At 33.4% G+C, this 14,426-nt stretch overlaps 1 protein-coding gene across 1 annotated transcript; it reads left to right on the top strand.

Annotated features, from left to right (window-relative positions):
- The first annotated feature begins 12,171 nt into the window (after nt 1-12,171).
- Nucleotides 12,172-12,366, top strand: LOC119804557 (H/ACA ribonucleoprotein complex subunit 3-like). Its single transcript, XM_038315945.1, has one exon. It carries the CDS (start codon nt 12,172-12,174, stop codon nt 12,364-12,366), a length of 195 nt encoding a protein of 64 aa, XP_038171873.1.
- The last annotated feature ends 2,060 nt before the right edge of the window (nt 12,367-14,426 follow it).

Raw genomic sequence — 14,426 nt, 5'->3', positions numbered from 1 at the left:
TTAAACATACGATCTAGCACATAATTAGTCTTGCCTTGGGACAATTTTTAGGTACTATGTTTATTAACATGTAGGGCAGAAAAATTTGAGCTAGAAAGTCTAGCCTGAAACTAAAGTGTTTGTAGGCTTCTGAGAAATGGAGCACAAGAAAATAAGAAATAGTTTAAGAGCTACACATTTGAGGCAAAAATTGGAGATTTTGAAGGATTCACTTACTATTATAGAGGATAAATCTCATAGCAAAAATTTAATCAGCATTTCCTTAGTCGTGCCACTTAAATATCATTGCAGCATAAAAATCATCAAATAACTACTCATAGTTGTCAAACTATTACTCTATATCCCTTGAGTTGTCATTAATTTTAGATTTATTTTAGGAGATTTGGTGCAATCTTAGACCAATGTTTTATACCTCAAAGGAGAAAGTGAACTATAGAAAAAAAATATATACTTGTCCCTGGAAACCTTGTCTATATTAAATTATATCTTGTATTTATCTAATAGGCATTGATTATATGTCAACAAATTATCTAATGAAAATCACCATGTGATCCAGTCATTTAACTTCTGAATATAGTCCTCAAATATTTCATATTTGAGTTCACAAAAGCCTTATTCAAAAAAACTAGTTGTAGAAATAATATGACAGTCATCAGGTAAAGAGACAAACAAAATGTGGTATATATCTGAAATGCAATAAAATGTACCCTTAAAAATGATGGCATATGCTACAGTGTAGATGTACATGTACTTCATTATACAGAAATAAGCTAGTTATAAGAGTACAAAATATATGAATACAATAATGTATATTGAAATTAAATTAATCAACAACAGATAGACAAACTGTTTTACAATGAGCTAGCATTAGGAAAGAATGTCAAATTATTGTTTACATAAATAATCTCATTGTATATTTTAATGTATAAAATATGACATTAGAGAATATATAGATATTTTAGAAGTATACTATAATTACCATAACCATTATATCATATACTTGACAGTTTATTTTATTTTCGAGGTTTGAAGCTTACATGCATGGTAACATTATTACCTGTAGTCTTGTTTTATAAGCTATACAGAATTTTTCTAATTTCTTATTTTTAACTATGTATCCTTCAGTGAAACACATATTACCATTTCCTTAATGGGTATACTTTAAATCTCATCAGATTAAGGGAGGTATGGTGATGGACAGTGGTAACAATTACATGAATTTATGAGTATATTTAATGTTAATGACCTGTATGGAAAATGTTAGTCTGGATAATTATGCATGTATTTTACTGAAATAAAATACATACATTTATTTGCTACAATAGATAAGTAAATTATTTTTAACATACACACATTATATATATATAACTTTGAATTGCCTGAAAAAATATAATCATCAAAAATAATAATTGGGGATTTAGATAAATCCCTATGGCATAATAATGTAATTACATTGATAATCTTCCCATGTAAGTTCAAAATAGTCTTAGAAAAATGAGTGGAAAAATATATCAAAGGTGTAGAATACAAGTAAGTAAAAGTGAAGAAACAGGAAAACAATTCAAGAACTGATAATTTTATTTAAATTTGTAATAGAAAACCTAGGTTTTAACTTTTAAATTATGATTCATTTATGTTGTATTTCTTTTTTTTTTTTTCGAGACAGGGTTTCTCTGCAGCTTTAGAGCCTGTCCTGGAACTAGCTCTTGTAGACCAGGCTGGTCTCGAACTCACAGAGATCCACCTGCCTCTGCCTCCCTAGTGCTGGGATTAAAGGCGTGCGCCACCACCGCCCGGCTTATGTTGTATTTCTTGATAATTTTTTTTCAAACGAGGAACTTGCACAAGATGATGCAAGACGTAAGAAAGGAAACCTTCAATATGTATAAGAAACTTAATATTTTGTTTACAAAGATTTAATGGCAAACAAAAATTAAGGATTAGAAAAATAGCATGCAGTTTTATCTTCAAATATTTAGCTTTACAAATAAATCCTATGTATAATATTCTCTGTCTTAAAGATTCCATTAAATATATTAGCATTTTCTCAATGCAGAAACTGTAAAAGAGAAAGTATGTATGTCTCTGCATGTGCATTTGCATGTCCATAAGCACAAATGTGTCAATAAAATTGGAATATTCTATCAAAGATTTTATAGGATAAACAAGAACAGAGGTAGGAGTCATGGATAACAAGATTTAATTTTTCTGAAAATATTAAAATATATGAGATCTTTGATTAACAGTTTAATGAGCATTTGTGAAATTTAACAATGTGAATAATATGTAATCACTTGATCAAAGAAGTATAAAAATAGAGTATAGATTGAATACCAGAAGGTAAATCATATTCCAATAGTGATATATTTTTACTATATTTTAAATTGTAAGACATCTGGAGAACCAGTTTCAGAGAATTTATTGAAAGATATATAACAAGAAGGAGACAGACACTTGTTTGTCCCAGCTGCCTGGCTAAATTATTCCCAAAATAATCACAAAAAAACTGTACTCATTAAATCACTGCTTGACCCATTAGCTCTAACTTCTTATTGGCTAAATCCTACATATTAATTTAACCTATTTCTAGTAGTCTGTGTATCACCACATAACAGTGGCTTATGGAGTAAAATTCCCAGCATCTGTCTCTTGTGGCAGCATGGTATCTCTCTAACTCTGCTGTTTTTGCTCCCAGAATTCAGTTCTATTTTCCCTAACTACCTACCTGTGTTCTGCCCTATTAACAGACCAAGGCAGTCCCTTTATTCATTAACGAAAGCAACACATAGACAGAAGGACTTCCTATACCATTTCCCCTTTTCTATTTAAACAAAAAGGAAGATTTAACTTTAACATAGTAAAACTACATATAGCAAAACATGTGTTAAATAAGAATTACAATTATAATATTTCTATTTACTTTATCTTTTATCATAACTAAGGAACACTATAATTATAACCAGAAATTCTTCAACTCCATCAAAAACAGAAGTATATAATATTACCTATGTAAACAGGAAATGCAATATAAGCAACTTCTAAAAGTCTAGAATTGACAGAGACTTGCTGCCTGGACAGTCACACAAATTTCTTTTACACTGTTGAGACATCCATCTTCTGTCTATAGGCCCATAGTATCCAGCAGACTTTTCCATGAAGCAGGAAATTTCTTTTTTTTTTTTTTTTTTTTTTTTTTTTTTTGGTTTTTCGAGACAGGGTTTCTCTGTAGCTTTGGAGCCTGTCGTGGAACTAGCTCTTGTAGACCAGGCTGGTCTCGAACTCACAGAGATCCGCCTGCCTCTGCCTCCCGAGTGCTGGGATTAAAGGCCTGCGCCACCTCCACCCGGCAAGCAGAAAATTTCAAAAACAGTTTCACCTATATTGGCAGTTTGTCAGTCACTTCTTCTGTGTCCTGTAGAATGTCTGGCAGAGTCTTTCATGTAGTAGGAACCCCAAGGGGTCATCTCACCTTTTGGAAAGTTCAGCAGTCTCTGTTGGTTCTGCATGTTCAGTTTTTACAATATACCATGAAGCAGTTCAAGCAAGAGCAATTTTTGCCCAAATGGCTAACAAACTCCATAAGGAGCCTCTTCAGTGCCCATCTTTCTCTTGAAGTAGATTGGTGCTGCCAGGATCAGATGTGTCTCACTGTCATAAAAGTCCTAAGTTCTTAAACATTTTAAATGCCATATTCTGAAGGTCTCTGAAAGATTTGAATAATAAATATCTAACTGAAACATATCCCTATGCATATAAAAATCTAATATGATTATCTATTAACCTATATTTCTTAATTATACATTACATTTTTAAATGAGCTACATATACACATTATCTTAATATCAGAAATACATATCCATATAACAAAATTGGCCTTAAATTTGTATCAATAAACCAAGACCCATATCAATGCAAATTCTTCATATCTATATCATATTTATATTTTTATTAATATTTATTTATATTTTTATTAAAATATAAACAAACATTTATAGGCAATATTTGAGAATATGGGTGTAGATTTGTCCATACTGCTTCCTGCTGTTTGGGGGTGCTGTTAATCAGGTTTTTGATTATGTATCCTGTGTGTTAGGTTCATCTCAGTCACCAGTTGGGCGAAGTAAATTTTTGAGGGTGTTCACAGCGACCTTTCAGGGGTACATGTTCTATCAGACCATTTGGTCTGAACAGGAGAGAAATTTAGATGAGTCACAAGACTATTATCTGTGATGGAATGGCAATATTCCTTAGGTACGTTCTGTATCATATAGAGTACTGGAATCAGAAATGATCAAAAGCAAAATAAATCCAAAGATATTATTCAAAAAGCCCTAAATTTACACATTGAAAAGCATATAAACAAGCATTCTATCAAGTTAAAAAATCACATAAAAGTGATCAATTTTTCATCTTTTTTCTCAATTGAGGGACATCTAGGTTCTTTATAGTTTCTGGATATTATAAATAAAGCTACTAAGAATATAGTATGAACAAGTAACTATGTAGTATGATGGAGTATCCTTTGGGCATATGCCTGGGAGTGATATAGCTGGGTCTTAAGGTAAAGCAATTCCCCATTTTTTTTTTTGAGAAACCCAACATATTGACTTCCAAAGTGGCTAAACATGTTTTCATCCCACTAGTATTGAAGGAAGATTTTCAGTATTCTCCTCTTGCTCCACATACTATCTAGCATGAGCTATCACTTGTGCTTTTGATCTTAGCCATTCTGACAGGTGGTACGATGGAATCTCAGAATTATTTTGATATTATTTCCTGATGGCGGAGGATGTTGAATAATTCTTATTGTGTGTAGGAAATAGTATAGCAAGTAGTACATGCCCACTTGGGCATGGCCCTCTCTTACCACTATTAATGCCAATGTAGTAGAGCATGCATCCAGCCCTCTTTTCATGGCTGTGGGATTTGGTTTCTGTTCTAAATTTCCAGCAAAGAATTATGATTTATGAGTCTACCCCCTAAATAAATAACCATCTATTTTTTCTCAATTCTCAGCTAGTGTGGATTTCTTTTAAGTGTCCCTTCATCATCTGTCGTCCACATAGATTTAGACTCCACACCTATTGGGTAGACAGCCTAAAAACCTAGCGATTCCACACCCCCAAAATTCTCCCAAACCTACGGGCTTAGCTTGCTATAAACTAGGTGGGTTTTATTTTTTTTGTTTGTGTTTTGTTTTGTTTTGTTTTTGTAGAACCCCCTGTCACAGTGGAGCTTACTGCCCGGGACAACTCCTGGAATGGAGATCAGAAAACTGAATCCCACACCCCGAAAAAGTTCAGATGCATGATTTACATCAACACTAAATAGTATAAGAGGCCATGCCCCAGTGGGCAGTAACTACTGGCTGTAGGATTTCCTGTAGCATCTCCCATTTGTTTACATAAGAGAGTTCTAAGCCTAATACAAAAATTATATACAATAAGAAATAATACATTCAATAATTATCATATCCTAACTAGTTTAAGTCGTGTAAATAAATAACTTGGGCAAGTCATGAGAGGAAAGTAACTGGCAACTATCTATTCTTTCAACTCTATGGAAGATCAGAGAAAGGAAACAATGTTACTTGGGTAAGCAGGAAGTGCAATCAAGCAACTTCCAAAATGTGCAAGAAATGAGAGACAACAAATGAGAGATACTGGACAATCATGAAAGTCTCATTGCAACTTTGAATCAAACCAACTTGGACTAAGGGCATTTCAGAGGCAAGAAATTTTTCAAAATTATCTTACTTTGTCTTGGCAAGATTTGATGTCCTGCTATCCATTTCTGGATGCCATGTATCTTGTCAGTGGTTGAAGCATGGGTAGTTTCTTGACCAAAGGCCAGTTTTGCCAAGAAGAAAATAAGCTCCAAGTATTGCGGGAGCTACTTTTGCTCCTTCAGCCAATAGCCTTTGAGATGCCAGCCCACTGGGGTGTGGTATCTTTCGCAGGACCCTGAGATTAAGAGTCTCATGCTCTACTGACTGATACTTACTCCTTTATCCAAGTGGAGTGTCTTTGGTGCTCAAAATTCTCTTGGAAATAGATGGGTGCTGCCAGGAGAAATCATGTCTCACTTCAACAGAATGCTAAGTTATTTAAATGCCATGTTCTACAGCTCTTTGAAGTAGTTGAAGATTACCTATCAATGCAGAATTCAATCTCTATGTATCTAAAGAACCTGATTAGTCTAACTATGCCACACATAGATGACTATTGGTCTATAATTCTTGGCCGGGCGGTGGTGGCGCACGCCTTTAATCCCAGCACTCGGGAGGCAGAGGCAGGTGGATCTCTGTGAGTTCGAGGCCAGCCTGGTCTACAAGAGCTAGTTCCAGGAACAGGCTCCCAAAGCCACAGAGAAACCCTGTCTCGAAAAAAAAAAAAAAAAAAAAAAAAAAAAAAAACAAAACAGAAGTGGAAAAAATGTAGTTTGAAGAAATATGTAGGAATTTTTTTCACTGTTCTGTTTATGTTACTTAACTCAATTGCACTTCCCTGGGTTTTTGACTAAATTTTGTTGTGTTTACTTATGAGGTTATAAGGTAGTAATTAGTTATATGCTATTTTCCGCATTCTGAATCAAAGAGCCATTCTGTGGTTCTCTTGGGCTTGAAGGGATCAACTTTTATACTGACCACAAGTTTAAAGATGGTTGTTTTGACTACTGGCACACATTTTTCAGCTACTATTACATGTACACATAGATAACTATACCAAACTAGGTTATATCATGGCAATTAAAACATATTTTTAATGTATTGATGTTTTGAGGTATTATATATTCACTATGCGTAGAATATAGTGCTGCAATATGCTATCTTAAAACATATGTACAATAACAAAAAAATTGTGAAGAACTCATCTAGATTCAATGAATGTTTCTTCTGAAAACTAGTTGATGGTGTGGAATGGAGTTTATATTTATTGAAAAGTTGAATGCATTAGTGTGCTGACTTTATCACTTCATAACATGGTGATTGATTTATATGATGAAATATACAAAATATTGAACTGAAATTAAAATAAGGGTAATCAATATTTTATACACTTATTATTTATCATATAGAAGAGAAACATCATGTGGATATATAGGACCTATTTTTCATTAAGCTATCATAATAATTTATGATTTTTTTCTCAGTTTAGTGATTTATGTGTAGAGTATTATTTCCCTTCTAAGGAAAAAAAATACAAAACCAACTAGACTATCCATTCTATCCTAATATTTTAGATGTGGACAAGTGGTTCAATTATTTGCTTTTGCCCTGTTTCACCATGACCTTGTTATGTAGCAAGATCTCATTAGCATTTATGAGCTTCTGTTTCTTCTCAGTTGAATGAAAAATTAATTTGCCAATTAATTTGACAGTTACAAATGAACATGTTCTCTTTTGTTTTATCTGAGAAGCCTGCATAAATGCTGCTGTGAATTTCCTTCTGTGACGAAATTGAAGCACCAATTTTAAATTAATGTGCCAATAGGAACTTGAAAATTTGCTATTGCTTTGTCTCCCCTCTTTCTTACTTACCCGTAACAACAAAAAATTATGTGATGCCAATGTGCTCTTTTTTACTTAGTATCTGGTGTTATAATAAGGTCATTTTAATACATTTCAGTGGCTTTTCATGATTGATGGTATGTAATATTGTATGCCAATTTGTAATAGGGCACCCACATGTGAAGGAGGTTGCTCTGTTGGTTCCTGGCTGCCCAGCTAGCTTAGGCCCGAAATAATCACACAGAAACTGTATTAATTCAATCACTGCTTTGGTCCATAGCTTTAGTTTCTTATTGGCTAACTTTTAATATTAATTTTACCCATTTCCATTAATCTATCACCACGAGGCTGTGGCTTACTGAGAAACATTCTGGCATCTATCTCCAGAGGGGCTACATGGTGTCTCCCCGACTCCTCCTTTTTTCTCCCAGCATTCTGTTTAGTTTTTGCTTGCCCTATAGTCCTGTTCCCCCTTCTATAGCTTCAAAACAGTTTCTTTATCATTAATGGTAATCACAGCATACAGAGGGAAATCCCACATCAAGCTTACATTGTTTCTGATAATTATATCCACGTATGAACTAATATATACCAAATGTCTTAAATATATCCACATGAAATTTCAGAGGATCTGCAACAATTGTTTCTAACCAAGCACAGTTGTCTGAAGGTCACAGAATTGTCCTGCATTATCTAAAGTCATGTCCTAGGCATCAGGAATTGTCAGATATTCATTAAACTAGGTCATCATTTGTATATTTTTTTTCAATCCCCAAAGGAATAAAATGAAGTTTACATTATGCTTGAGAACTCTGGATTCCATCTTCCTATCTCAAAATAATAATATATGATAATAATAATAATAATAATTCCATATATTTTATTAATATAAAGAATATTTTAAAGGTAATTATTATTTCCTTGCTAATTTTATCCTTATAAGGATCACTTAGAATTTGTATTTCTGTTACTCAGACATGAAATTTCTATGTTAATTGAGTTTGATAAAACCATGCTGAAGGTCTTCTTTAAGCAGTCATATTGTTGATGCACTGTGGACAACTTCTCTATTTCTAAGAACACAATATCAAAGCAGACTTCCTGGCCGGCCTTGTGACTGGACTGTTAAAATTTTCCCAAACCCTCTTTTCTGATGTTCTCTGAACCTTAGAGAGCAAGAGTTGTAGAAGCTCAACTTCCTTAGATCCCTGAATCTCTGGATCCTTTTATTCCCTTCTCTAACCCCTATCTTGTAACCCCTTTTTACTTTTAATTGTCTGGGGGTAACTCAAAGTAAGATACTTGCATCTGAAGATTATAAGCTAGGAAACACAGAGAAAATATGTTTGAGGACCTGCAGAGTTTGTCTTTCTATGTCTACATTATCCAACTCAGTATAATCTTTTCTATTTCATCCATTTACCTGATAATTCTATGATTTTGCTTTTCTTTTCATCTGAATAATGTTTTGATGTGTATGTTCATTACATCTATTATTATTCATTCACCACCTGAAGAACATTTAGTTTGTCTCCATTTCCCAGCTATTATGAATAGAGCTACAGTGAGCATTGCTAATCAAATATCTGTGAGGTACAGTGTTGAGTACTCTGGGCATATACCAAGGAGTGGTATAACTGTGTCACATAGAAGATGAACTTTTAGCTCCTTGAGTATTATCTACACTAAATTCCAGAATGACTGCAACAGTTTGTATTTCTATCAACAATAAATGAGAGTTCTTCCCCTAATATACTCACCAGCATTTGTTGCTAGTTGTTTTACTAATTAGAAATTTTGACTTAAATAGAATTTTAAAAGGAGGAAATATCATAGGTTCCTACTCCTAGACAAAGGACTACAGACAACTAAAGGCTGCTGTGGAGGGAGGGAGAGAGAGAGAGAGACAGATAGAGAGAGAGAATTAGCTTTTTCCATGAATGGTCACCTAATTTGTTATTTAATATAAAGTTGTCAGCCTTTAATTCATATACACATAAACCACATTAAATGAACTCAGCATGTTGTATTAATATATTTATGAATAGATCTGTAACAATAGTAACATAAAGAGGCCATCATTTTGAGACAGAGTGTGCAATGGACATGAGAGAGTTGGAGGGATGAAATGGAAAGGGAGATCATTCTCTGATGGAGGACTCTAATTGGTTAATAAAGAAACTGCCTTGGCTTTTTGATAGGGCAGGATTTAGGTGGGTGGAGTAGACAGAACAGGAAGAAGAAAGTGAGGCAGATGGCTCAGACAATCGTCATGCCTCTCCGCAGTGAGACAGTCGCCCTGAAGCCAGCCACCAGGTCAGACATGCTGAATCTTTCCCTGTAAGACACCACTCATGGTATTACACAAATTATTAAAAATGGGTTAAGCAAAATGTGAGAATTAGCTAATAAGAGGCTGAAACTAATGGGCCAGGTAGTGTTTAAATGAATACAGTTTGTGTGATGTATTTTGGGGCATAAGCTAGACAGGTGGCCGGGAGCTGGGCAGCAGGAACACGGCCCACATCTCCTCACTATAATTCTCTGATATTAGAATTTCATAAGTCAATATTCTACCTCTTTACTTACACATATATGATGTTTTCTAGAAAGCATGTTATTTCAGAATCAAAATACCGGTTATTATCTTATTCCAATTGTACATATGCATGTTTTTCTATTCAATTATATTCAAGGCTCAGGTTTTATAATCTCTTGACTGTGTGTGGCATCTTCTAATGAAGATCAATTAATTCATTATAACATATTGAGTATCTGTAAAGATTTAAAGTTCCTGAGTGAAGTGATTAAATTTTAAAGTAAAACATCATGAAAAATATGTTTTAGAGGCAGCACTTAGATCTATATAAAGTCATTATATACTTAGTCTTCTACCCAATCAGTGAACCATATTCTTTGTTAGATTCATTTTAGTTTCTTTATTGTTCATTTAAAAATAGACTTGTCTTTATTTTTCTCATTGTTTTTAGAATGTAAGTTGACTCTTCTCCTCTCTCTTGAAATTAAATTATTATGACATTCTTTGGCTTTCATAGCTCCATTCTTTAATTAAAAATACATCTTAAGTGTCATGTGTTTCTAAAAATCATGCAAAATTACATCCTTTGATGTTTCTGAAGAGAGAAAATATTTACTGAGTGGAAATTTTCAACCATTTAATGATCTGTATTCTTTTCCCCAGTCTTCTGTTTAACTTTGCAGAAATAATCTAGTTGCTAGTGATAAAAGGACAAAATTCCCCTCTGAGGATCACTCTCCAGAGGCATCTTACCTTAGTACCAGAATATCACCTGGCAAATTTCAAATACAAATGAACTCAATTGTTACATAAAAGCATAGAAAAATGAACTTAATTTTAAATACTTTTTAAAAGCTAGAGTCTTAACCATACATTATTGAATTTTGGTAATATAATTCATATTTTATCCATCCCCTAGTTTGTGGGAAGACAGATGGAATTATAGATATCAAAGACTACCACAAGCACAGCTTCTGAATTTAATGCATTTCAGTTATGAAGGCATATCATTAAATTTGTGGTAGTCAATACGGAAGAATTGACTTCTAACTCTACTGAGTGTAACCTATTGATGAGAGCTCTAATGAAATTTAAATGAAAATTAAAACATGTACCATTAAAATCATGACATTTCAAGGTGGGTTTTTAAAAATACTTAAATATTTAGAGGGAGACACATGTGGTATAATTTCATGATCATACACAAAGGGTTTTCAAATTACTCTCAAAATAGAACACTGTACCAACTTAGCCAAGCATTTTTAATTCACTTATATCCTACTAGTCATCAGGTTAATATGCACAAAATACAGAGATGTTAGAAAAACTTTGACTTCTTCCTATTTTAAAAAAGTTTGTTAAATGTGTCATCTATTGATTCTATTTCATTAATAAATAGCCAATTAGTTTCCCCTAACACATCAGATTCTTAATATTAAAAAATGAAAGTTTAAATATATAATTAAAATGTATTCATATAAGTAATTTAAAAATTACAAATATTTAGATATTACTCATTAAGGATGTATATCTTTGATATTAAATATTACTTGATACTGCCTTTATTGTTTAAGTGCTCTAAGCCCCATATAAAATCATGAAGGGAAATAAGTCAATAACAAAAATGGTGTTGTGAATTAAGGCTAAGGTCCTGAGAGAAAAAAGATAAATCTTAAACTATCATATAAATCAAAATATTCTCTAGGTATTTCTTACTTAATAAAAATATGATCACATCACTCATTAACGTATGCATGACACTTTGAGGAAATTTGATTTCTTACTGTTATTTAGAATATAACCTTAAGGGCTGGAGAGATGGCTCAGTGGTTAAGAGCATTGCCTGCTCTTCCAAAGGTCATGAGTTCAATTCCCGGCAACCACATGGTGGCTCACAACCATCTCTAATGAGGTCTGGTGCCTTCTTCTGGCCTGCAGACATACACACAGACAGAATATTGTATGCACAAATATATATATATATATATATATATATATATATATATATATATATATATATATATATATAAAAGAATATAACCTTAAAAACTCTGGCAATGGGCACTCCTGGCAAAGGCGACTGACTGCAGACAGGTCCGTGTCTTCCTGCTGAAGTGCAGTCATGTTTCTCCAGTATTACCTCAACGAACAGGGAGCTCGCGTCTACACGTTAAAGAAATTTGACCGGATAGGACAACAGACTTGCTCTGCCCATCCTGCTCGCTTTTCCCCTGACGACAAATACTCAAGACACCGAATCACCATCAAGAAACGCTTCAAGGTGCTCATGACCCAGCAACCGAGTCCTGTTCTCTGAGAGTTCGTTAATTTCATCTGCTGCACGCCCCCAGGCCGATTATCAGTAACCAAATGCATCAATCCGTGAGCAGGGACGCCTTCCCGTACTGTTTGGAATCCTATCTCACCACGTGATTGAGTCTATCATAATGGGCATCTCCCATAAAAGGAACAGACTTAACTTTGTTTTTCATGCTTTGAATTAATGCCAGGTTATTAAAGATAGACTGACTTGAAAGCTCAAAAAAAAAAAAAAAACAAAACTCTGGCAATGTTAATCATTCAGATTAAATCATCATGTAAATGTACACATAAGAAAATATTTTGTTAAAAATTATATCCGTTCTTGATTTCTTCTTGTGAAAAGAAACACTTGTACATTACAATCAGAAATTTTTTACCTGTATAAGAAGGAGAAACTAAGAAATAAATTATATCCAACTTGGTTTTGGTCAGTCTAACCACTGCAAGAAGAGAAAAAATGATTATAAAGAATTAAGGAAGTCCGAAAATATGAGAAAAAATACTCGCATATAACATAGTAACATATATGGAAATCCTATTTACGTCTATCAAGTATGAGAACAAAATAAATAAAAATATCACAATCTTGAATTAATTATTCCTATAAAATAACCTAACTTTATAATGTTACAATAACCAACTTAATATATCATATTATAGAAATTATGCTATTTTAATAAAAGACAAAACACAAGAACCTAGTAACAAATATAAAAAGGTTGTGAAATAATTTAGGGATCAGATTGTAAACATGGTTAAAGGACACAAAGGAGGCCATTGGCTCAATAAGGTGTGTGTTCAGATATTCACAAAAGAAATATCAACATTTGATTATCATTTGAAAGAACTCTTGTTATGTTAAATAGATAATAAAGAAAAATGACTACAAGTTAAACAGTGTAGAGGCCTAAAAATATAAGCTTATTTCCACTTTGACCACAGGTCAGAGAGTTAGAACTTACCTCTGGTTCCTTCAAGGTTACTGTGCTTCTACCTCAAACAAAGGTCTCACGTACAGGTAGAGCAGAAAGTTCTGCTCTCTCAAGATTATTGTCAACAGATGTGGCTAATAGCCAGGCCTTGTACTCCAGGAATAGAGAAGTAAATCTGTTCTTACTTCAAACAAAAGTCTCAGGATCGAACTAAGGCTTCAGTTATTTTATGGAGATAACTTTGAATTCCACCCAGTGAGTGGTTTGCCTACTGTGGAAGTAGCCTGTGATCTTCAACTGGTCTGTTCATTTCCCTGTATCATGTTAATGCAGTCTTTTGCCTTACTTCTACCTTTTGGGGTCAGGGGTACTTAAATGCAAGGAAATTTCAGTACTCACTGGAACTCCCTCCTGATATTATCCTATATGTTTCTCCATTTTATAATTTTCATTCCCATCTCCATATGCTTTACTATATTTCTAAATCCCCATGCCTCTACCCTGGAAAGAGATACAATTGTCGGGGCTGGTCCAGAAACAGCAGTTGTTATACAATTCACTTCCTTAAACTTTATGTTGATTTTATTCTGTGACTTTATATGCTTTGCAGGTGACTTTAACATTGTGATCAAGTGATAATTGCTTTATCTCACATATAACATAAGCATCATGAACAGAAGGAAGGTGAAAGATGATGGGAAACTAAAAATGTCTTATAACAATATATTTTTCTGTTTCTAAAGAAATTTCTGGGCAGTCCTGATCAGTGACCTATATTTTGTTGAACAGAAATATACCAGATATTCATACCTACTGTCAAAGTATGTGCAAATTCAACTTTCCACTCAAAGACACTGCTACTTTGAGTGAAACATGAGTTTGTTTTCTAGGATGTATTCAGGATAAATTTTGTACAGTAATCTAATGTAATTTCCAATGAGTTTCTAATTGGTTATCTCATTTATACAAAAAAAATTGTGTGACAATATAGCATAAATGATAAGATTACAAACTGTAGTACTTCTAACTGGCTTCAAACTCAGCTTCTATCACTTATAAACTAAGAAAGAGAAAAATTTTATTAACTTCTTTTTTTAGGCTTTTCCCTTTTAAGATACTAATA

The sequence above is a fragment of the Arvicola amphibius genome, chromosome X (genome assembly GCF_903992535.2).
Source record: "Arvicola amphibius chromosome X, mArvAmp1.2, whole genome shotgun sequence".
NCBI lineage: Eukaryota > Metazoa > Chordata > Mammalia > Rodentia > Cricetidae > Arvicola > Arvicola amphibius.
The sequence above is the reverse complement of the archived record's forward strand: the minus strand, read 5'-3'. Positions and strand labels throughout refer to the sequence as shown.